The 25,087-nt window shown below is 38.8% G+C and overlaps 4 protein-coding genes across 4 annotated transcripts in view; 3 read left to right on the forward strand and 1 right to left on the reverse strand.

Annotated features, from left to right (window-relative positions):
* Positions 1-10,643, forward strand: part of PKNH_1330200 (SICAvar, type I) — a gene marked incomplete at both ends in the record, with an annotated part of 19,178 nt that extends 8,535 nt beyond the window's left edge. Inside the window, 8 exons of the mRNA XM_002260704.2 lie at positions 3,850-3,962; positions 4,129-4,684; positions 5,038-5,141; positions 5,440-6,075; positions 6,663-7,331; positions 8,358-9,107; positions 9,351-9,989; positions 10,230-10,643. Coding sequence (XP_002260740.2) covers positions 3,850-3,962; positions 4,129-4,684; positions 5,038-5,141; positions 5,440-6,075; positions 6,663-7,331; positions 8,358-9,107; positions 9,351-9,989; positions 10,230-10,643 — 3,881 coding nt within the window. The remainder of the gene's footprint in view (positions 1-3,849; positions 3,963-4,128; positions 4,685-5,037; positions 5,142-5,439; positions 6,076-6,662; positions 7,332-8,357; positions 9,108-9,350; positions 9,990-10,229) is intronic.
* Positions 10,644-15,004: 4,361 nt separating this feature from the next.
* On the forward strand, positions 15,005-17,678 carry PKNH_1330300 (KIR protein; the record flags this gene model as incomplete). Its single annotated transcript, XM_002260705.1, has 3 exons — positions 15,005-15,664; positions 15,978-16,757; positions 17,346-17,678. The coding sequence occupies 3 exons, from the start codon at positions 15,005-15,007 to the stop codon at positions 17,676-17,678; spliced, it is 1,773 nt and encodes a 590-aa protein (XP_002260741.1).
* Positions 17,679-19,813: 2,135 nt separating this feature from the next.
* On the forward strand, positions 19,814-21,092 carry PKNH_1330400 (proliferation-associated protein 2g4, putative; the record flags this gene model as incomplete). Its single annotated transcript, XM_039113536.1, has 2 exons — positions 19,814-19,925; positions 20,068-21,092. The coding sequence occupies 2 exons, from the start codon at positions 19,814-19,816 to the stop codon at positions 21,090-21,092; spliced, it is 1,137 nt and encodes a 378-aa protein (XP_038969914.1).
* Positions 21,093-22,169: 1,077 nt separating this feature from the next.
* Positions 22,170-24,797, reverse strand: PKNH_1330500 (major facilitator superfamily domain-containing protein, putative; the record flags this gene model as incomplete). The annotated part of the gene is made up of 1 exon (XM_002260707.1): positions 22,170-24,797. The coding sequence occupies one exon, from the start codon at positions 24,795-24,797 to the stop codon at positions 22,170-22,172; it is 2,628 nt and encodes an 875-aa protein (XP_002260743.1).
* Positions 24,798-25,087: the final 290 nt, after the last annotated feature.

A 25,087-nucleotide genomic window follows, 5' to 3' on the forward strand; every position in this document is an offset into this window, starting at 1 on the left:
TGTTAGAATAATGTTGTATGGGTGTTAGAATGGGGTGTCCGGGTATAGGAGTAATACTGTATGGGTGTTAGAAGTGAGATTCCGGGTTTAGGGTGGTGACTGTTTTGAGTGTACACAGGACCAAAGTTTTGATAATTGCGAAATTAACACAAATGGCCAGGGCACCACAGGTGAAAATGTAAATAGCAAATTGCAGACAATGTTTGAGGACGAAGAAGATAAGACAGGACTGAAGGAATCTTTGGACAAAATATGTAAGTAGACACCCCAATCACAATAACCAACCAAACCCCCCAACCAAAAAAAAAGAAAAGTAAAAAAGAAAAAAAAAAAAAAAAAAAAAAAAAAAAAAAAAAAAAGAAAAAAAAGAAAAAAAAGGAAAAAAAGGAAAAAAAAAAAACTATAAGGTGGGGGGAGGGAGTGTATGATGAGGAGGAAGAAGGAGATGAGAAGGTTTTCGGGGTGTTAGAATTCAGATTCCGGGTTCAGAAATTCAGATTCCGGGTTCAGGAATAAGGTTGTAGGGGTGTTCATAGTCCGATTCCGGGTTTAGGAGAGAGGTTGTAGGGGTGTCAGAATAAGGTTTTACGGGTATTAGAAGTCAGATTCCGGGTTTAGGAATAAGGTTTTAGGGGTGTTAGAACAATGTCGTATGGGTGTTAGAATGGGGTTTCCGGGTATAGGAGTAATACTGTATGGGTGTTAGAAGTGAGATTCCGGGTTTAGGGTGAAGATTGTAAGGGTGTTAGAAGTCGGATTCCGGGTGTAGGAGTAGGGTTGTAGGTTTGTTGGAAGTCAGATTCCAGGTTTAGGAGTGAGGTGTCAGGGTGTAAGAACTTAGATTCGGGTTTTAGGAGGAAGCTGTCGGGGTGTAAAAACTTAGATTCCGCCTTTAGGACAAAGGTGTCAGGGTGTTAAGACTTAGATTCCGGGTTTAGGAGGAAGGTTGTAGGGGTGTTAGAACTCAGATTCCGTGTTTAGTATGCTGGTTGTAGGGGTGTTAGAACTCAGATTCCGTGTTTAGTAGGCTGGTTGTAGGGGTGTTAGAACTTAGATTCCGGGTTTAGGGGGAAGGTTGTAGGGATGTTAGAAGTCAGATTCCGGGTTTAGGACAAAGGTGTAAGGGTGTTTGGACTTAGATTCCTGGTTTAGGAATAATGTTTTAGGGGTGTCAGAATTCAGATTCCGGGTTTAGGACGAAGGTTTCAGGGTGTTAGACTGAAGTTTCAGGGTGTTAGACTGAAGTTTCAGGGGTTAGCTTCACCTGCTTTAGGGGGGGGGGGAGGAAAGACTCCTCGCAGACAGGGACTATATGCAACGACGACCGTATGGTATGAACCGGATGGTAGTGACCGGATGGTAGTGACCGGATGGTAGTGACCGGATGGTAGTGACCGGATGGTAGTGACCGGATAGTATGAACCGGATGGTAGGGAACCGGATGGTGGGAACTGGATGGTAGTAACCGGATGGTAGTGACCGGATGGTAGGGAAGCATCCCAGCATCCCTCCCGGGAGGGGTAGGAAAAAACTCCTCGAAGACAAAGACCGGATACTACACAGTAAACGGATGGTGGGAACCGGATGGTATGAACCGGATGGTAGAAACCGGATGGTATGAACCGGATGGTAGAAACCGGATGGTATGAACCGGATGGTAGAAACCGGATGGTAGAAACCGGATGGTATGAACCGGATGGTAGAAACCGGATGGTAGAAACCGGATGGTAGAAAGCGGATGGTAGTAAGCGGATGGTAGAAACCGGATGGTAGAAACCGGATGGTATGAACCGGATGGTAGAAACCGGATGGTAGAAACCGGATGGTAGTAAGCGGATGGTAGTAACCGGATGGTATGAACCGGATGGTAGAAACCGGATGGTATGAAGCGGATACTACACACTAACCTGATGGTACGAACCGGATGGTATTAACCGGATGGTATGAACTGGATGGTATGAACCGGATGGTAGGAACCGGATGTTAGGAACGGGATGGTATGAGCCGGATGGTACGAACTGGATACTACACACTAACCTGATGGTATGAACCGGATGGTAGTAACCGGACGGTAGGTACCGGATTGTATGAACCGGATGGTAGGAACAGGATGGTAGACGCGGGATGGTAGTAACCCTATGGTGGGAAGTGGATAGTGGGAACTGGATGGTAGAAACCGGATGGTAGGAAACCGGATGGTAGGAATCGGATGGTAGGTACCGGTTGGTAGGTGCCGGATGGTAGGTACCGGATGGTATGAACCCCATGGTATGAACCGGATGGTAGGAACCGCATGGTATGAATCGGATGGTATGGACGGGATGGCAGGGGCGCATCCCAGCATCCCTCCCGGGAGGGGTAGGTAAAACTCCTCGCAGACAAACCAAACCGGATACGACACAACAACCGGACGGTAGAAACCGGATGATAGGAACCCGATGGTATGAACTGGATGGTAGGAACAGGATGGTATGAACTGGATGGTATGAACTGGATGATAGAAATCGGATGGTGGGAACCGGATGGTGGAAACTGCATGGTGGAAACTGGATGTTGGAGACTGGATGGTATGAACCGGATGGTAGGAAGCGGATGGTAAGAACTGGATGGTAGGAATTGGATGGTAGGAACTGGATGGTGGAGACTGGATGGTGGAGACTGGATGGTGGGTACTGGATGGTGGGTACTGGATGTATGGGAACTGGATGGTATGAACGGGATGGTAGAAACCGGATGGCAGGGAAGCATCCCAGCATCCCTCCCGGGAGGGGTAGGTAAAACTCCTCGAAGACGAAAAACCGGATACTATACATCAACCACATGGTGGGGACTGGATGGTAGGTACCGGATGGTAGGAACAGGATGGTAGAGAACGGATGGTGGAAACTGTATGGTGAGAACTGGATGGTGGGAACTGGATGGTGGGAACCGGATGGTAGGAACCGGATGGTATGAACCGGATGGTATGTATCGGATGGTATGAAGCGGATGGTTATGAACCGGATGGTATGAACCGGATGGTATGAACAGGATAGTGGGAACTGGATGGTGGAAAGTGGATGGTGGGAACAGGATGGTGGGAACAGGATGATGGGAACTGGATGGTGTTAACTGGATGGTGGGAACTGGATGGTAGAAACCGGATGGTAGTAACCTGATATGGTAGTAACTGGATGGTGGAGACTGGATGGTAGGAACCGGATGGTATGAACCGGATGGTATGAACAGGATGGTGGGAACCGGATGGTATGAACCGGATGGTATGAACAGGATGGTGGGAACCGGATGGTATGAATCGGATGGTATGAACCGGATGGTATGAATCGGATGGTATGAACTGGATGGTAGTAACCGGATGGTATGAACCGGATGGTAGTAACCCGATGGTATGAACCGGATGGTGTAGTAACCCGATGGTATGAACCGGATGGTGGGAATCGGATGGTATGAACCTGATGGTATGAGCCGGATAGTATGAACCGGATGGTAGTAACCGGATGGCATGGAAGCATCCCAGCATCCCTCCCGGGAAGGGTAGGTAAAACTCCTCGAAGACGAAAACCCGGATACGATGCAACAACCGGATGGTAGTGGCCGGCTGGTAGTCGCCGGATGGTAGTAACCGGGTGGTAGTAACCCCATGGTAGTTGCCGGATGGTAGAAACCGGAAGGTAGTAACCGGATGGCGAAGAAAGCGGATACTACAGAACCGATCTACCAATATTTACTATAGGACTCTGTGTTGATTGGGGGAAAGTAGACAACATCACATCACCGACTACATAGACAACCATCGTCACCATATCATCATATTACTCATCCTTTGTATATTGTTCTTTCCTCTTATAGGTTTAGAATGTCTAGATAAGCAAAACCTATGTGAGCGTGCAGAATGTGTAGCTGGTAGATGGGTAGAAAACGGTAAAGTACAGGGTGGCGGAAGCGGGGCAACACGTACTTGGGTAAGGGAATAACCATTATACATATATACGTGTACATGTATACATATACACATACGTATTTACATCTATACATTTATGTAAATACATATTTGTATATGTATATGTATGTACATATACATATGTATATGTATATATGCATATGCATATATATATCTTTTACTTGTAGGATGATTTATGGAAGGAGAATGATGGTTTAGGGAAGGAATTGAAGGAACTCTCTGGAAACATGATAAATAAGAATGGGGAGGATGAAAAGCACTGTAAGGACCTTTCGAGTGAAGAAGAGAAGACAGTATGCAAGTTCATTGCTTCAGGTTTAAAGAGTATTTATGAAATTAAGGCAAAACCTAATGGAGGAAAGAGTACGAAGAAAGATTTAGAGGATCAATTATTTAAACGTACCATGCAATGTGTTTTATTAAATGCTTTTGCTGATAAATTAGAACAACTTCCATGTAAGGACGAAAAGAAAGTAAAGGAGGCTGTAAATGCAGCATTTGAGAAGAACGATCAAATTATGAAGGAAACTGCTCCCTGCAACAGTGATGGAGATAAGTGTTTTACGTGTAGTAGGTTTAACGACTATAAAGATTGCACAATTAAAGAAAATGGCAGCAGCGCAGGCGCAGAAGAGGAGTTAAAGAAAAAAATTGACCCTATGTTCAACAGCGGTGGTCAGGAAGAAATGAAGAAAATTCAGGAGGAAGCTCTGAGGAAAATATGTAAGTAGACACCACCATAAAATTGTGGTACGACCATAATAACTAATTCATCCACCTCTCATCCAACTTCCACCCATTTGCAAAACAGAACAAAACAAAAACAAAAACAGAAACAATTTGTTCTATATATATATATATATATATATATATATATATATATATATATATATATATTTATTATAGACGTATATATGTATATGCATATATGTATAGATGCATATATGTATATGCATATGTGTATAGATGTATATATATGTATAAATATATATGTGCATATGTATGTATATATATATATGTATATATGTATATGTATATATATGTATGTACGTGTCCATGTCTGCGTCTGCTTATAGGTAAACCTTGTGAGGAGGAGACTGGTAACAAATGTGGACGCTTAGAGTGTATTGTGAAGAAATGGGAAGGAAGGAATAAGGTATCAACCGGAACGGCTACCTGGGTAAGGAATGTGTGCTCGTGCTCTTGATCGTGGTCTGTTGTGCTGTGCTGATGTTGGAATGGAAATAACCATAACAACATCAACAACATCCATAACAATAATAATAACATCAATAACATCTACAACATATATGCTTATATATACATATGTATATATATATGTAACATATATATATATGTATATACATATATGTATACGTATGTGTATACGCATGTGTATACGTATATGTATATGTATGTATATGTATGTACATGTAAGTGTATATATATATATATATATATATATTCTTCAACTGCAGGAGCACATGAAGACTGACTTCGGGAATGACTTAACGAAGCTGTTGAAGCATATGGAGGAGAAGGCGCAGGAAACGGATTTAACGAAACACTGCAACAACAGCGACTGGAAAGATGGCGACGCCCATGGCTTCGCTAACAAGACCGCCTGCAAACTCGTCACTGCAGGATTACATCATATATCCAATATTCGACATGAATATAATCCGGATCCCAATAACGGGGATAAGAACCCTTATGATAACCAAGAGTTTAAACAAATCGTTTCTTGTTTAATGTTAAAGGCCGTCGTACAAAAAATGAAAGAGGACAGCAAAATTTGCGACATAGACCAAGGGATTAGGGTCGGCTTTTTACAGGCTTCCAAAATTAAAGGAACTTATTGCCAGAATGGTAAACCTTGCATTGTTTGCACGTGGGATGGCAGAACTAAGGACGAACTTGACACTTGCCAAATTGGCAGCAATGCCACTGACAAAGTAAAACCTAATTTAGATTCATTGCTCCAAGAGAATCAGGCCACTGTCAATGACACCCTCCAGGACGTACTTAAAACGGACCAGAAAGATGCATCCTTATGTCAACGTTTACAATGTTTAGCATCTCGAGTTCAGCTGACCCAGGGCAAGCACAATGCGGTAAGTAGAATAGAAGGAAAAGAAAAGGGAAAGGAAAGGAATAAAAATAAAAGGAATAAAAGAAAAGGAAAAAAAAAAAGAAAGAAAACTTCAGATTCCGGGTTCAGCAGTAAAGGTTTCAGGGGTGTCAGTAGCCAGGTTCCTGGTTTAGAAATAAGGTTCTTACGGGTATTAGAATAAGGTTGTTAGGGTGTTAGAATAAGGTTTTAAGGGTATAAGAGTAAGGTTTCGGGGTATAGGAGTAAGGTTTCAGGGTTTAGGAGTAAGGTTCCGGGGTTAGCTTTAGCTACTTTAGGGGGGGAAAGGAAAGACTCCTCGCCGACAGAGACCGGATACTATACACCAACCGGATGGCAGGGACCGGATGGCAGGGACCGGATGGCAGGGACCGGATGGCAGGGACCGGATGGCAGGGACCGGATGGCAGAAAACAGGATGGAAGAAGAGAAAAAGGAGAAAGAATGTATACTTGTACATATACATGTATGTATATGTATATATGCATATGCATTTATGCATATGCATATATATATATATATATATATATATATATATATATATATATTTTTTATCAACACCTTATACAGGACGACTTCTGGAACAGGAACACTGGCGAAGTCGCCACACTATGGAAAGAATTGGCAAAAGCAATGGAGGACAGTAATGGAAACGGAGGCACGGAATGTGATCAAATGGATGATAATAATAGAACACCCACCAACCCTGAAAAGACGGCATGCAATTATTTGCATGCCGGTCTAAAGGCATTGTACAATGGTTCTACGACGGCGGCGACGACGTCGGCACCGGCGTCGTCGTCAACAGGAACCAACATCTTGTCTCAACACCCATCGTTTAGACAAACGATGGGTTGTTTATTACTTCACGCCTATGCAAAAAAAATGAAAGAAGACTCAAAATGTGTCATTGATTCTGGTATAAAGAAGGCATTTAAGGCATGGAATGCAAGTATTACTAATGGTAATTGCAATGGCAAGGGACCTTGTGTCCCTTGCCAATGGAATGAAGACATCCTTGAAAGTTGCAAAATTAACACAACTGGCACAGGTGGCACCACAACCCCAACGCCAGTGAAGGAGAAGTTAACACAAGTTCAGCCCCAAATTGGTAATGACGCAACTACCACCCTAAAGAAAATAAATGATATGTCCACTTTATGCGATTACATTAGATGTGCCGGACCCAAATGGTTCAAAAACCAAATGAAAGGGACTGGTAATCCTACAATGAATTGGGTAAGTATTACTAAAAACAACACAACACTTAGTGGGAATGGAATGAATATTTAAAAAAAAAAAAAAAATTCATATTCCGGGTTTAGGAAGAAGGTTTGAGGGTACAGGAGTGAGGCTGTAGGGTATAGGAATAAGGTTTTTAGCACTATAGAAATAAGGTTTTAGGTGTATTAGAACTCAGATTCCGGATATAGAAATGACGTTGTAGGGGTGCTGGAGTAAGGTTGTTGGGGTGTTGGAATGATGTTGTTGGGGTGTTAGAATAAGGTTGTAGGAGTGCTAGAATAAGGTTGTTGGGGTATAAGAATAAGGTTTGAGGGGTGTTGAAAGTCAGGGTTCAGGGTTTAAGAGTAAGGTTGTAGGGGTATAAGAAGAAGGTTGCAGGGTATAAGATGAAGATTGTTGGGGAGTTGGAATGATGTTGTTGTGGTGTTGGAATGATGTTGTTGTGGTGTTGGAATGATGTTGTTGTGGTGTTGGAATGATGTTGTTGTGGTGTTGGAATGATGTTGTTGTGGTGTTGGAATGATGTTGTTGTGGTGTTGGAATGATGTTGTTGTGGTGTTGGAATGATGTTGTTGGGGTGTTGGAATGATGCTGTTTGGGGTGTTGGAATGATGTTGTTGGGGTGTTGGAATGATGTTGTTGTGGTGTTGGAATGATGTTTTTGGGGTGTTGGAATAAGGTTGTAAAGGTATTGGAATAAGGTTGTATGGGTGTTGGAATTAAGGTTTTAGGGGTATTAGAATAAGGTTTTAGGGTATAAGAGGAAGGTTTTAGGGTATAGGAATAAGGTTTTAGTGGTATAGGAATGAGTTTTCAGGGTTTAGGAGTGAGGTTCCGGGGTTAGCTTCAGTTACTTTAGGGGGGGGAGAGGAAAAACTCCTCGCAGACAGGAACCGGATACTACACCAACTTGATGGCTCACTAATCGGATACTACATACTAACCGGATGGCACAGCAACCGGATACTACACAACGAATTATATATATATATAACCTTTTTCTTTTTTTTTTTTTAACAGTGTAACTTTTGGGAGGAGGAAGGCGTCAAACCAACATTGCTAACAATGTTCCAGGAAATCGAGACGAAGGGAAAGGATAATGCAACCAACACTAATGATGTTGTATGCAATGATTTTGGTGATGGTAATGAACATAGTGTTGAAAGAAAAGCTTGTAATCATATCGCGGCGGGACTAAAACAAATTTCTGAGGTTAAAGGGGAGGCTAATGGTAGTTCCCATCGGAATGCCCAGGTTGATGACAAATTTTTTAAACAAACTATGATGTGCGCAGCACTTAACCTTTATGCAACTGAAATAGTTAACGAGTCGAATGATAAATGTCCCATTGATGAGACAAAAATAAATGAAATGTTCGATAAATGGAATGAAACATATAATAATAAATCTTTGTGTAATGGTGTTGGTAGTGGTAGTAATAATGTTTGTTTTAAGTGTCAAAGGGAAGAAAAAATTTTGGACGATTGCCAGCTGAGCGTCGCAGACGCTCTGGTGGCAACACAATCACAAAGTGGAACTTGCGATAAAAGCAATGCTGACGCAATTAAAGTCAAAGAACAAATGACCAAACTCCTCAACGAAGACAACGACCAATCCCAATCCAACACCAACACCATTAAATCCAACATAACAACCACCTTATCTTTTATCACTGAAATGACCTCCTCTTTCTGTACTCAACTCCAATGCGCAGCAAAAAAATACTACGTAAAAAATAACACTGGTGCAAAAAGCAGCGATGTGTCTTGGGTAAGAAAACGAACATCAATAACAACTACATATATACATATATATACACATATACATATATGTATATGTATGTATATATATATATGTACATATGTATATATGTATGTACATGTATATATGTATATGTATATGTCTATGTATGTATATATGTATGTATGTATATATGTATACACATATGTGTATACATATATACATATATATTTTTTCTTTTCTTACTTTCTTTTTCTTTTGTTCTATGTTTAGGATGCCTTGATGGATAAGATCGGAAAGGAATTAACGGCACTTTTAAATAATATGAACAACGCTAAAAAGCAGTCGGACGCTGCCAAATATTGCAAAGACGACAACCCCCCGTGGAGTGATAAGGGCCATACAGAAAGGCGAACAAATAGAGCAGCTTGTTTACATTTTGCTTCAGGATTGCAGCACATTTATACCCACGGTAATGGCCGTGTTAACGGCCCATCGTTTGGACAAACGATGGGTTGTTTATTTCTTAAAGAATATGCAAAGCAATTAATAGATTTGGCAGATAAAGAAAAAAAGTATAAGGTACATCCTGATTGTAGTGTAGATTCGGGCATAGAATATGCTTTTAGCAAAAGTAATGCCATTATGGAAGGAACACCTCCATGTGACAAAAGTAGTAATTCTTGTTTTGAATGCAAAATTGACAAAGATTATAATGATTGCAAAATTGGCAATGACAAAGTAGGAAGTGAAGTTAATAAATTGTTCGAAGACCCATCGAACAAAAACCATATGCAACAAACATTAGAGAATACAGTCTGTCCCATCCTTCTTACGGATATCCTCACCCCTTTTCTTCCTTTGGCTCCTGTCTCTATTGGCCTTTCTGCTATGGCTTATTATCTTTGGAAGGTAAGATAAAAAAATTAATGAAAAAAAAAAAAAAAATATAAAAAAAAATTAATGAAAAAAAAAAATTTAATGGACAAAATTAATGGTTAAAAGGAAGAAAAAATTTTTTAATGGTTAAAAAAAAAAAATTTTTTTAATGGTTAAAAGAAAAAAAAAATTTTAATGTGTAAGAAGAACATTTCACAATCTTCTTAACAAAAATATCTTCTCATTTTTTTTTTTTTTTTTTTTTTTGTGTAGTATTTTGGTCCTCTTGGTAAAGGAGGACCACGTTTCAGAAGATCTCCTGCTGAAATTCCTGGTTCATCGGTACAGGAACAAGTCCTCGATCATGTGGAAGAAGCCGGTTCACATGAATATCGATTGGTGAAGGAACGAAAACCTCGTTCTGTTCCAACGAGAACAAAACGTTCCGATCGGGCGAATCGCCGCACAATTATTGAAATTCATTTTGAAGTGTTGGACGAATGTCAAAAAGGGGACACACAATTGAACCAGAAGGATTTTCTGGAACTTTTGGTTCAAGAGTTCATGGGATCCGAATTTATGGAAGAAGAACAGGTTCCTAAGGAAAATGTTCTTATGGAAGGTGTTCCTATGGAAAGTGTTCCTATTAAAGAGGTTCCAAGTTTAGGTTCCGGGCTTATGGTTTAGGGTTCATGGTCTCAGGTTCACAGTTTAGGGTTCACAGTTTAGGGTTCACAGTTTAGGGTTCACAGTTTGGGATTCACAGTTTAGGATTCACAGTTTAGGGTTCACAGTTTGGGGTTCACAGTTTAGGATTCACAGTTTAGGGTTCACAATTTAGGGTTCACAGTTTAGGGTTCAGGGTTTAGGGTTCAGTGTTTAGGGTTTAGGGTTTAGGGTTAAGGTTTTAGGGTTCAGGGTTTAGGATTTAGGGTTTAGGATTTAGGGTTTAGGGTTCAGGGTTTAGGGTTCAGGGTTTAGGGTTCAGGGTTTAGGGTTCAGGGTTTAGGGTTCAGGGTTTAGGGTTCATGGTCTCAGGTTCACGGTTCAGGGTTTAGAGTTCACAGTTTAGGGTTTATTGTTTAAGATGAAGGATATTGGTTTCACACCTTTTGTCCTTTTTTTTTTTTCCTTTTTTTCCTTTTTATATTTTCTTGAAAAGAAAAAAAAAGAAAAAGAAGAAGATTTTTTCTTTCACATTTATTCCTTATTTTGTTTGTAACTTTATTTTTTTTTTTTTTTTGGTGAAAGGACAACTTTTGTTTATAGAAAAAAAAAACAAAAAACATTCTTCTTTTTTTAAGAACATTCTTCTTTTTTTTTTTAAGAACACACATTCTTTTTTTTTTTTTCCGTTTGCGAAAAATATATTTTTTTTTCTTTTTTCTTTTTCCGCTTGCGAAAAATATATTTTTTTCGTTTTTCTTTTTCTGTTTGCGAAAAATATATTTTTTCTTCTTTTTTTCCTTTTTTTTTTTGCGGAAAGCAGGAGGTTAAGCGCGCGAATAAATGATGTATGCTGATAGCGCACACCAAAGAAAAAAAAAGAAGAAAAGGACGGTGGATGATGAAATATATTACAGTTGCAAAAGGTTGCAAAATATAAAGGAATAACACACACTTATCCCGCACAAGAAAAAATTGTGTGTACATACGTGTAGGCACAAACAACCTTATAGAAATACACATACATTTTACACGAAAAATTTATACAGAATAACGAGAATATGCGGAAATGGCTTGGTTATGTGTTCCGCGGTTAAGGATAAAGTGAGTTCCGGGTTAAAAGTAAAGTTGGTTCCGGGTTAAAAGTAAAGTTGGTTCCGGGTTAAAAGTATGGTTGGTTCCGGGTTAAAAGTGAAGTGTGTTCCGGGTTAAGAGTAAAGGTGGGTTCCCGGTTAAGGATAAGACGGGTTCCAGGTTAAGGGTAAAAGTAGGTTCCGGGTTAAAAATAAGGTCGGTTCCGGGTTAAGGGTAAGGTAGGTTCCGGGTTAAAAGTATGGTTGGTTCCGGGTTAAAAGTAAAGTTGGTTCCGGGTTAAAAGTATGGTTGGCACCGAGTTAGGGATAAGGTAGGTTCCTGGTTAAAAGTATGGTTGGTTCCGGGTTAAAGGTAAAAGTGGGTTCCGGGTTAAAGGTAAAAGTGGGTTCCGGGTTAAAGGTAAAAGTGGGTTCCGGGTTAAGGATAAATGTGGGTTCCGGGTTAAGGATTAAAGTGGGTTCCGGGTTAAGGGTAAAAGTGGGTTCCGGGTTAAGGGTAAAAGTGGGTTCCGGGTTAAGAGTAAAGTTAGTTCCGGGTTAAGGAAAAGGTAGGTTCCGGGTTAAGGATCAAAGTGGGTTCTGGGTTAAGTATAAGGTAGGTTCCGGGTTAAGGGTAAAAGTGGGTTCCGGGTTAAGGGTAAAAGTGGGTTCCGGGTTAAGGGTAAAAGTGGGTTCCGGGTTAAGGGTAAAAGTGGGTTCAGGGTTTAGGGTTTAGGGTTCAGGGTTAAGAGTAAAGTTGGTTCCGGGTGAAGGGTAAAGTTGGTTCCGGGTGAAGGGTAAAGTTGGTTCCGGGTTAAGGATAAAAGTGGGTTCCGGGTTAAGGATAAATGTAGGTTCCGGGTTAAGGATAAAAGTAGGTTCCGGATTAAGGGTAAGGTAGGTTCCGGGTTAAGGATAAGGTAGGTTCCGGGTTAAGGATAAAAGTGGGTTCAGGGTTAAGGATAAAAGTGGGTTCCGGGTTAAGGATAAATGTAGGTTCCGGGTTAAACATAAGGTAGGTTCCGGGTTAAGGGTTAATTTGGGTTCCCGGTTAAGGATGAAAGTAGGTTCCGGGTTAAGGATAAAAGTAGGTTGCGGGTTAAGGGTACAGTAGGTTCCGGGTTAAAAGTAAAGTTGGTTCCGGATTAAGGGTAAAAGTTGGTTCCGGGTTAAGGGTAAAAGTTGGTTCCGGGTTAAGCATAAGATAGGTTCCTGGGTAAGGGTAAAAGTGGGTTCCGGGTTAAGGATAAAAGTGGGTTCCGGGTTTAGGATAAAAGTGGGTTCAGGGTTTAGGATAAAAGTGGGTTCCGGGTTAAGGATAAAAGTGGGTTCCTGGGTAAGGGTAAAAGTGGGTTCCGGGTTAAGGATAAAAGTGGGTTCCGGGTTTAGGATAAAAGTGGGTTCAGGGTTTAGGATAAAAGTGGGTTCCGGGTTAAGGATAAAAGTGGGTTCCGGGTTAAAGATAAAAGTGGGTTCAGGGTTTAGGATAAAAGTGGGTTCAGGGTTTAGGATAAAAGTGGGTTCCGGGTTAAAGATAAAAGTGGGTTCCGGGTTAAGGATAAAGTGGGTTCCGGGTTAAGGATAAAAATGGGTTCCGGGTTTAGGATAAAAATGGGTTCCGGGTTTAGGATAAAAATGGGTTCCGGGTTTAGGATAAAAATGGGTTCCGGGTTTAGGATAAAAATGGGTTCCGGGTTTAGGATAAAAATGGGTTCCGGGTTTAGGGTTCAGGTTTTAGGGTTCAGGTTTTAGGGTTCAGGGTATAGGAATAAGGATTATGGTTATAAGAATAAGTATTCATGTTATATGAATAAGAATTCAGGGAATAGGGATATGTATTCAAGGGGATAAGAATAAAGGTTTCAGAGTAAAGGAATTAGATTTTAGGGTTATAGGAAGAAGTTTTCAGGGTATAGGAATAAGGATTTAGTATATAGGAATAAGGATTTAGGGTATAGAAATAAGCATTCAGAGATATAGGAATAAGCATTTAAAGGTATAGGAATAAGCATTCAGAGGTATGGGAATAAGCATTCAGAGGTATAGGAATAAGCATTCAGAGGTATAGGAATAAGCATTCAGAGGTATAGGAATAAGCATTCAGAGGTATAGGAAGAAGGTTTCAGGTTATAGGAAGAAGGTTTCAGGGTATAGGAATAAGGATTTAGGGTATAGGAATAAGGATCAAGGGTATAGGAATAAGGATCAAGGGTATAGGAATAAGGATCAAGGGTATAGGAATAAGGATGCAGGATATAGGAATAAAGTTGTATGTGTGTTAGAATAAGGTTTACGGTTTATTTGTTTCAATGAGGAGGAGGAGAAGGATGGAGTGCCATTATAATTTGTGGAGTGATATTAATTGTTCGAAAAGGGGGATTATGTGGAGTATGGAATATATAGTGAATGCATATATATATGCATTCACCTGATAATTATTTTATATAATTCCTTTGATATGAGATATATATTTAGAAATAACTTATTGTGTTTTTAATCCACCTTTCGTTCACTGAAACATATGAATAAATGACATTTTTGTTTTAGGGGAGATGAGGGATCCTTCGTTATATGGAGTGCACTACATACATTTTTTGTAATTCAGTGTATATTTCTGTTAATGAATTATAATAGTTCTTATAGAAAGAAAAAAACATTTTTTTTTTTTTTTTTTTTTTGTTCTACTTCGGAATATAATGGTTCGACTATATTTGGACTAATGAACATTCTCAAATAGGAACATAGTCTTCGAAAGAATAGGAAAGGGAATAAAGGAAAAGGAAAAGAAAAATAAGGGATAAGAAAGGGTTTAAGGAATAAGAAGAAAAGGAATGAAAAGAAAAGTTATGAAAAAAGTATAGAATAAAGAAGGAGAAAAAGAAGAAAGAAATGTAAAAGAAAGGGTTTAAGGAAAGAAGGAAAAGAGAAAGAAAATGGGAAGAAACTTATTTTTTCTGTATAAATGAATAAATAAATGTATGCATTTATTATGTATGGAAGTTATAGAAAATATATAATAGTCAAAGGAAGAGGAGGAGGGGGTGGGGGAAAAGTTCTCCATTTCGATTGATAGGTTTATGGTTGTTGGATAAGAAAAAATTAATCTATATATCACATTATGTTTATATTATCATGAGGATAAAGATACATATACATAAACATAGACATACATATACGTATATATATATATATATATATATATATATATATATATATATATATATATATGTATATATGTATACATGTATATGTATTTTTTGAATGAAAATTTAGAGGATTAAATTTCAAAGAATTAACTTTTAGGAAAATATGAGTGGAAGTAGTGAAGAGGGGAAGAAACTTCAATGTAATAAGACGCTGGGTGATCTGCAAAGTTACAAGAGTCAACTGGGACAAAGAATAGAGAAAATTTCCTCAAACGAAAAAAATGCCGCGGAGGGTGTTGCCCCCGTCTGGTGTTGTTTATCTAACATATATAATTCAAGTAACGATAAGTTTGGACCTTGTCACCTTATATATTATACTGTAGGAAGCATGATATATAAAAAATTGAAGGATAAAAATAAGTTTGATGAAATTATGAAAGAAGTATACGATATATTGAAACCTCAGTTGAAGACGAGTGAATGTAACATACGGGGAAACAGTGACAGTGGGAAAAAGTTGTTCGAGTTAATGGAAAAATTCTCCTATTACAATTTGGACCGCAGGAATGTTTGGAAAGAAAGCGAAGGAGATTCTCAGAAAGTCAATTGTGAGGGATGTGCTGATTATTTAAGGGAAGTATCCAGTGCATGTAAGGTGGTGGAAGCATATTGTAAGGAGGAGCAGAATAATAAGAAGTGTGGGGTAATTGAACTGGATGAAGGTGATGAAAGCAGCCCAGGGTATGTGGCACAGTTGATAGATAGCTTCATTCCAAAAACCGAAAATGGAAAAATTACGGAGGAGGAACTACAGAGGCTGAAGGTACACTTACTCCCCTTATTTTTTTTTTTCCCCTCTTCTCAATTTAAATCTATATATAGAATGCATTATATTCACACTCCATATACATATATATACAGATATATATATATATAACACTTTATATGTATATAGAGAGCATATTATGTGAATGCAGAGTGGACAATGCGTGTATATATGTATAGGGGAATATAAATGGGAAGAACATATACATATACATATGTAAATATGTATATGTATACATTCTATTCCTCTCCATATATATATTCCATTTTATATTCCATTCCCCTTTTCCCCTCTCTATTTACATTTATAGGAAAAGCAGGAATGTTTGAAGGAGTTACCTTCAGACATGAAGCATAGGACATTCAGTGATATCAAAAATCAGTGTAGTGATGGTAATGGACGTTTTGCCGGGGTAATGAAGGAAAGGTTAAGGACATCACTGAATGAATCTGGATGTGGTGCGAACTGCGCCAATCAAATTATAAGAGGTGCATGTTCTGCACGCGGAACGCACGAAAGCAGTTCTCCCAATGGTGATCATTGCACGTCCCTATATTATTATATAGGAAGTGTAATATCTACCGTACCAGGAAGTGTCACATTGTTCAAAGACTTTATGAATTCAGTTTACGAAAAATTAGGGGAGTTCGGAATTAGTGGCGAATGTACTAATATACACCCCAAATTGGACGACAAAACCACCTTCGATAACATGAAATCAGTATATTATTACACTCGAGACTACACTACTATAAGGCCATATATACAGGTTCCCGGGGCCGGAGGATTTTCCTGTACTGATATAATTCGTGGTTATTTGGACAACGTCCTTTCAGCCTATAAATATATGGAGCAAGAGTGCCCACAGGGGGACGAATATGGGAGTAGAAATAATAAACAATGGTGCAAGAATTTTAAGAGCATGACTGCTACACGTAGTCTTACGGAGTTATTACAATTAAAGTCTTCCTTAGAACATATATCCTCCCTGTCCACCGCGGACTCTACCACCGCGGTCACCACGGGCTCCGCCGTGGGTGGTACATTATTCACGTTAGGATTACCATTAGCTGCTTTCCTTTCTTACAAGGTAAAACTACAACTACATAATTATAGGTACATAATTACAACTACATAATTATAACTACATAATTACAACTGCAATTGCATAATTACATAATTACAACTACAACTACATAACTATAATTGTAATTCTAAATGCTAATTACAAAGTACAAAGTGTAATTGTTATTGTAATAACAATAATTGTTCATTATAATTGTTCACTATAATTATAGTGTAATAATATAAATAATAATAGTATTTTATTATTTATTTTCTTCCTCTTTACCTTCAAAAAAAAACAAACAAAAAAAAAAAAAATAATAATAAATTAAGAGAAAAAAAAAAAATTTAATTTAAAAAAAAAAAAACAAAAAAAAAAAAATTAAAAATATATGTAATAGACTGTATTAATTATATACACATCTATATATACCATATTATGCCTACATATATACACATATATACATACATATACATATACACACATATATATGTAAGTATATATATGTATACACATATATGTGTATATATGTATATGTATGTATATATGTATATGTATATATGATACATATTTTTACATTCCCTTCTTTTTTTTATTCACAATTTTCTTCAGTATGATCTTTTACCATCTGGAATACGTAAATTCTTCCATAATGGCAGAAGTGGAACCAGAATGAGAAGATCAGCATTCGAACCGAATTCTGACGCAGAAATGGAAAATTTCACTGAATATTACACAGAAAACGGCTCAACAACAACAGATCCAACAGAATATTCCACAGTAGCAGGTTCATCATCTAATTTAACAACAACTTCAACAGAGGACAGTTCTATTTTATATGATGAAGATGGACCATCGCGATCACCACCATTACCGAGAAAAAAAAGGGGAGGAGGAAATAATCGAAGGGGCCAAAATATTAGTTATCATAGTATGGAACGTTGAATGTAACATTAAATAGGGTGTCCCAAAAAACCCCTTCCTGAAGGGAAGGCATACAGAACCACGCACAATTTATAAAATATAAAGAACAAAAGGACGATTCCTTTCTTCTTATTTTATTATTATTTTTTTTTTTTTTTTTTTCTGTACTAAATTGTTTATGTTCATGTGTAACCAATATAAGTGAAAGAAAACGAAAAAAAAGGAAGATTCTTTTTTCCACATTTATTTCTTATTTTGTTTGCAACTTTCTTTTTTTTTTTTTTTTTTTCTGCTGAAAGGACAACTTCTGTTTATAGAAAAAAAAAAGAACATTCTTCTTCTTTTTTGAAGAACACACATTTTTTTTTTTTTCTTTTCCTTTTTATTTTTTCTTAAAAAAAAAAAAAGAGAAGAAGAAAAAGAAGGATTCTTTCTTCCACATTTATTTCTTATTTTGTTTGCAACTTTCTTTTTTTTTTTTTTTTTTTCTGCTGAAAGGACAACTTCTGTTTATAGAAAAAAAAAAGAACATTCTTCTTCTTTTTTGAAGAACACACATTTTTTTTTTTTTCTTTTCCTTTTTATTTTTTCTTAAAAAAAAAAAAAGAGAAGAAGAAAAAGAAGGATTCTTTCTTCCACATTTATTTCTTATTTTGTTTGTAACTTCTTTACTGAACATTCAAAGTGTTCATTAAAATTTCTTTTGTTACAAAAACTTTTGTCCTAATAATTTTTTATAATTTTTTCCCGCCATTTTTTTTGTAAATATGTAAATATATCTTTGAAAAGGGTAAGGACTTTTCCTTTCTTTTTTTTTTTTTCTTCTTTCTCCTTCCGCGTCGCCTCGTTTGGGATTGTTCTTTTCCTTTCATGCAGCGTTATTCACACGTACACAAATGGAAGAAAAAAAAAAAAAAAGGGAAAAAGGAAAAGGAAGAAAAAAGAATAGATGGAAGGAAAGAAGGAAAGAAAGGAAATGAAAAAAAAAAAAAATGAAAAAAGAAAGGAATGAAAAAAAAGGGGAAAAAAAAAAAAAAAAAAAAAAAATGGAATACCGCTGCAGAAGAGTATTATATGTAGCATCACAGTAATGATGAAAAAACTTCCAGGTGGGACGAAAAATAAAAATAAATAAAAGGGGGGGAATGCATGGTCAGCTTAAAAGCGTATAATTACTCGTTTGGATGTGCCTATGTAAATGATGGTACACTTATTCGTGTCACGTAGGCACATGCCCACCTTATTGACTTTTGCTTACATGAAGGCAACACCGTTACGGTGAGAGAAAAAAAAAAAAAAAAAAGGGGATACAAAATGGGGACGCAAAGGGTAGCTGAAGAAGCGTACAAAAAAAATTTGCAGGTCGAATAAAGCATAGCGCCAAGGGGAAAAAAAAAAAAAAAAATACCACGACTGTTGCTCAACTGCGGTGCGTGTCGCCTGGGGGAGTACTCAGTTAAAAGCTCTGCATTACAAGGAAAAGCTGAAAATGAAAACGCAGCCAAAAAAACAAATAAGAACGCGCAAAAATGCAAAGTTGCTAATATTTTTGGGAGAAACGTTAAAAACATATGCTACGCAAAAATAATAATGAAAACTTTTTGAGGAGTACCACCTTCTTTGTATTATCGCGGTGCGCGCTTGAGGCAACTTTCGTGAATTGAACTTGGGCAATTACGACTTTGCTTGTTCGTTCCTCCTGTGTTCAGCATACAGCGCACAACGTTACAGTGTATGATGTACATATGCGTTTTTTTTTTTTTTTTTCTCTTTTTTTCCTTTCCACGCGCCCTCAACCTTCTGTAAGGTGTTTCCATCACTCCATTCGACGTATAGCGTACGGCACATACCGTGTAGCGCATAACGCAAGGAGCAACTTCCTTTTCGTTTATCCATTGCCCTACAATAGGCGTACATTTTTGAAACCTATCTTTAGGGGAAGTAATCACTGATCTGACCCTATACGTGCTTACGGGCAACGAAGCGTGCATTTGGATTTGCCGGTGAAAGCCCCTCTGGTGTTCCGAAGTACCGCGCCTACACGTACTTCCCCGTTTAGCCGAAGCGTCACCTCTTTCTTTAACCCCTGTCGCCCCGCGTAACGGCTCCGTCCTCTCCACGTAAAAAAAAAAAAAAAAAAATTAACCAAAAGAAATATGGAACAAACACCAGACGCTAAAGCTGAAGAGATCGACCTGGAGAAGTACACCCATTCTGGGTCCATCGCGAACACCACATTGAAGAAGATTATCGAGAAGTGTGTAGAAGGTAAGTACAGAACGTATAGCTAAGGAAGGGGAAGGAGCTCATACATTTTCTATGCGAAATTTATCCTTGTTGCATCATACTCTCCTTTTTTTTCTCCTTCTGATGACTCCACTCTCATACGTTAACCACTCCCTGTCTGTAGGTGCGAAGATCTGCGAGCTATGTGACTTTGGAGAGAAGGTCCTGAAGGAGGAGCTGGACAAAGTGTACACAAAAAAAGAAAAAGGAAATAAAGTGGAAAAGGGGATTAGTTTCCCTGTGACGATTAACGTTAACGAAGTGTGCAACAATTACTCCCCCGCACCTTCCGATAATGAAGAGACCATAAAAAGTGGAGACATTGTTAAGATATGCCTGGGTTGCCATATAGATGGGCACATCAGTATGGTTGGGCACACCATCTACGTCGGCAAAGAAAATGAAGTCATCGAAGGTCCCAAGGCGGAAGTATTAAAGAACGCGCATACTATCTCGCAGCTATTTTTGAAAAGTCTAAAGGTTGGAGTAAACGCCAGTGACATAACCAAAAATATACAGAAGGCATGTGAAGAATTAAAATGTACTGTAATTCCAAACTGTGTAACTTATCAGATTAAGAAGTACATCTTGGAAGGAAGCAAATTTATTTCGCTAAAGGAGAACCCTGAAAATAAAATTGAGGACTTCCAGATAGAATCTGACGATATATACATCATCGACGTGATGGTCACCACAGGGGATGGAAAAATAAAAGAGAGTGATCATAAGACAACCATTTATAAACGGGAGGTGCAAAAGAATTATCACTTGAAAACGAATTTGGGTAGATCCTTCATCAACGAGGTTAATAAAAAATTCCCCGTCCTTCCTTTTCATGTGAAGCATGTAGAAGATCAGCGAGCCGCTCTCATCGGTATCCCCGAAGCCTTAAGGCATGACCTAATCAAACCGTACAATGTCTATACGGAGAAGAAAAAAGAATTTGTGTCTCAGTTTAAGTACACCGTTATGGTTAAGGAAGAAGGAATTAAGCAGCTCACTGGTATCAAGTGTTCTCAACTGAATAACTGCAAAACGGTGAATGAAATCCAGGACGAGACGATCAAGGCCATTCTGGCTACGTCCCTGACGGCCAAGAAGAAGAAGTCTAAGGGGAAGCCCAACGGGGAAACGCCCCAGGATAACTGAGCCCCCCTTCCGTTAGCCCCGCCGGACCTGCAGTGCGACACCAAAAGGAGAGAAACATCTCTGGGGAGGCAATTGTAATGATAACTGAATAGCAAGTGCACGAGGAACACTCCCCTTTATCCCTTTTGACATCACGCGAGTGATAGACAATCGCTCGGTCCATTCAGCGAATAGGCAACGGAAATGGCAACAGTGGTATCCACCTTCGGTGGGAACTTCCATCTGCCCCCGACCGCAAAAATTACCAGCATATAATTAAAGCAAAACGAAAAGGGTACGTTTGTTTTATTTTGTTAATTTATGTGTGCGTATCATTATTAACTTTTTCTGCTGTTTTTTTTTTTTTTTTTTAAACTGCACATTTTTTAAAACAACAGAATTTTATAAGTTTTTCCTGAATGGAAATATTAACAAAAGTGACATAAACATATTTGTGGGGACATTTTTTTTTTTTTTTGTTCCACCCTAAAGGGTGGCCTCAAATTTGAATGCGCCTAGAGGGGGGGGCACTTGGGCACTGTGGCAACATGGACATAAGCATATACGCATACACCTGTACGTGCATGTATATGTACGCGTATGTGTGTATACGTGTATGTATTTGTGCACCCACTTCCCGGCATCTGAAATCGTGCAGACGGCCGTGTGGCAAGGCAAACTGGCGAGTGCGAGTTGACAAAAGAATGCCGCGGGGGCCACATGATTGATTGACTGATGACTAATTGACTGATGACTGATTGACTGATGACTAATTGACTGATGACTGATTGACTGATGACTGATTGACTGATGACTGATTGACTGATGACTGATTGACTGATGACTGATTGACTGATTGACTGATGACTGATTGACTGATTGACTGATGACTAATTGACTGATGACTGATTGACTGATGACTAATTGCACAGAAAAAATAAAAGGGGGTGAAAAAGAAGAGAAAAAATGGAGCAACCGGTCGGCGGTCTCTTCACATTTTTTCTTCTTCTCTTTCTGTTGTTTTTTTTTTCCCCCCCGTTGGCTAGCTGAAAAAAAAAAAAAAATTCCCCCTCTGATGCTGCAGAACACCGCGCCCCCCTAAAACAAATTGTTGTACAGCTTATCCTTCTTGTAGGTAAACTTGAGCACGTAGAGGAGGCAGAAAGATATCAACCAGGGGAAGCAAGTCAAGATTAGCAGGACGTCGGATAAAACATGGACATTGTGTTTGTTGACATTAACGTGCACGCTGTTGACATTCACGTGGACACTACCGACCTTCCTCTTGTCGATATAGTTATATCGATTGAGAAGGAAGGAAAGGAAAAAAGTGCCAATGATGGAAGACCCAATGTTCTCGAAAGCACTCATCAACGCCATGACGAAAGCAGTGTGTCTCTGTTTGACAATGTCAATTATGATAGGTTTATGTGTGCCTATATTTATCCACCCACTTAAAATACCCATAAGAAGAGAAATTATAACAAAATATATAAAAGAATCCGCTTCCTTGGGCACAAAAAAAAACATCGTAAACATTAAGATGATCCTTAAGCAGTGCGTACACATTCCTATCCGTTGTCGATTGATGTCTTTGTTTAATTTATAAATATAATCACTGATAATCCCAATGAAGGGAGAAATTAAACTCGCACAAAGCCAACTTAAGGATATTATTAAGCCACTTCTGAAATCCGATATATTACAATACTGAAAAAAATAAATCATTAAACTGAGGACATGCTTCGGGATTCCATTTAACATTCCCATCGTGATCATTAACCAGAAACTGTAATTTTTAAAAACGTATTTAATTTCGTATAGGTATGAAAATTCATACTTCATCTTTTTATCTTTTTCCTTTTCGTCATCTTCTAGTAGATTGTCCAATTCTTCTCTATGTTCGTATTTTTCTCTTTCTTCATTTCGCTTTGCAAAAATGGAGGAGGGGGACGAGGCAGAGTTTGTTCCCTTCCCTGTCATTTCATTCGCATCATCTTCCAGAGAAGTTTTTTTTTTTTTCTTCTTTTTATCTGCGTCTTCCATATGATTCTTTCTCCATTTGGAGTAGTTCCCCTTTCCCACAGTTGTACAGTCTCCCTCCCCGCTAACTGCACTTTCCCCGCTGCTACTTCTACTGGCGTCTACATTTAGCGCGGTACCCTTCAGGGAACTCCCCTTCTTCAAAGCCATGTGGCAAAGGGATCGCTTAATAAGATTACTATTTATCCTTTCGCTCGCCGATATTAAACTAATGGTGTTCAAATCATCATTCGTACTTGCGCTGTGCCTTACACTCAATTTGCTCGAATTATGCAAATAGGCTGTGTCGTCGCACGCTTTGGATATATTGGCCAGTCCTTCCCTATGTAACACATACTTGCTGTCGTAACTTTTACTCGTTCCAAGGGGTAGATGGCGATGCCCCTCTTCCTGATGCTGATGTTTCTGCTCCTCCACCTTTTCACTGACTTCTCCACAATTGCCCTCCATGGAGGGTTTACCCTGTTCTGCATTAAAAAGTAAAATTTCTTCCTCCTCTTTCTTCTTCTTCTTCTTTTTCTTCTGGTCTGCCCTTTCCTTGCTTGCACCCTGGAGATTCTCCAATTTGTTGTTTTCCCTCTTGAAGCAATTTTCCTCCTTCTCGCTCTCCTGACAGATATCCGTCATGTGGTCCAAGGAGACCAAATAACTAAAGCTGTAGTTTTTGCTTCTGCTACTTTGGAATTTTTTTTGCTTGATTAACCCTAGCAGGTATATGCAGACGAGTATCGGAAAGAAGGATATTACGAAGTAGCATATTCGCCATCCATTAAACCCCAAGTAGAACTTATTACTCAGATTGGTGTTTATCGAAATGGACACCATGTGCGAAATGGACGAGAAAAAATGAAGGAAGCCAAAAATGGTACTTCGGTTTTCACTAAAAACGTTGTTTGTGTAAATTTTCTGAATTAAGATGTATATACATGAATTGTTGATTCCCATAATAAACATAAAAAAAAAAAAGTACAGGAAGTTATTTGACAGCATGATGCCAAAAATGACTACCACGTAGACGATGGAAGAGACCACTAAAATGTTAAGTGTGTATCTGTACTCACTCCAAATTACTTCGTCGCTGACATACGTGCTATTATGCCTCTTTTTTTCCCCATTGGTTGTTTTTTCCTCTTCCACTACCTTCACACCGCTATTTACGCAGGCCGCCTTGTTTGTGCCGCTCTCCTGCTCTCCCTTGAATTGTATTTCGTATTGGGTGTCACTCACACCGCTATCCACGCCTCCAACCCTGTCCTCCTTGACCCCGTCGTTTCTCTCTCCATTGGCGTTTCCACTCGTGCTGCTGATGATGTTCTTCCCTGCGCTGGCCTCCTCATACTTCTCCAAAAATATCTTCTTAAAGGAGTAATCGAAAAAAAGCGCAAAAAAAAAATTGAAGGCAGAGTACGCCAACTTGTACATGGTGTTCATGTAGTACAATGTTTTCACATCAATGTTGAAGTCATTTTCAATGGACTTGTACAAGGAGGGAAGAGTCTGATCCAGATACTTATGTATAAAGGTAAAAAGCAGACACAATATAAATGTGTTTATGTAGGTATACTGCAGATTACTTTGGGGGAATAATTTTTTTTGGTTTTGAATCATGTTCCTGATTATTGACATGCCCCCTTTCCACCATTTCCCCGCACCCTCGTTGGTGCTTGTCTCCGTTTTTTCCATTTATTCAATTGTGTTGAAAAATGAAAATTTGTTAAAGGCTATTCTAGGGGGATGGAGGTTGGTTGCCCTGGGCTCTGAGCTCTTCCTATGGCATCTGTGACAAGGGCTTTAGGGGGCACGCATACATGTGCGTGTGCGTCCATGGAAACGTATATTTGTTCCTACACCCTCGTATGTATGTTCTTGTGTACGCTTTTCCCCTTTTGTTGCCGCAGTGGTGGAGGGGTTGCAGCTAAACTGGTCATGCCTCTTTAAGATACTGGTGTTCGCGAAACTAAGCGGTTTCCAAC

This window comes from Plasmodium knowlesi (genome assembly GCF_000006355.2).
Source record: "Plasmodium knowlesi strain H genome assembly, chromosome: 13".
Lineage (NCBI taxonomy): Eukaryota > Apicomplexa > Aconoidasida > Haemosporida > Plasmodiidae > Plasmodium > Plasmodium knowlesi.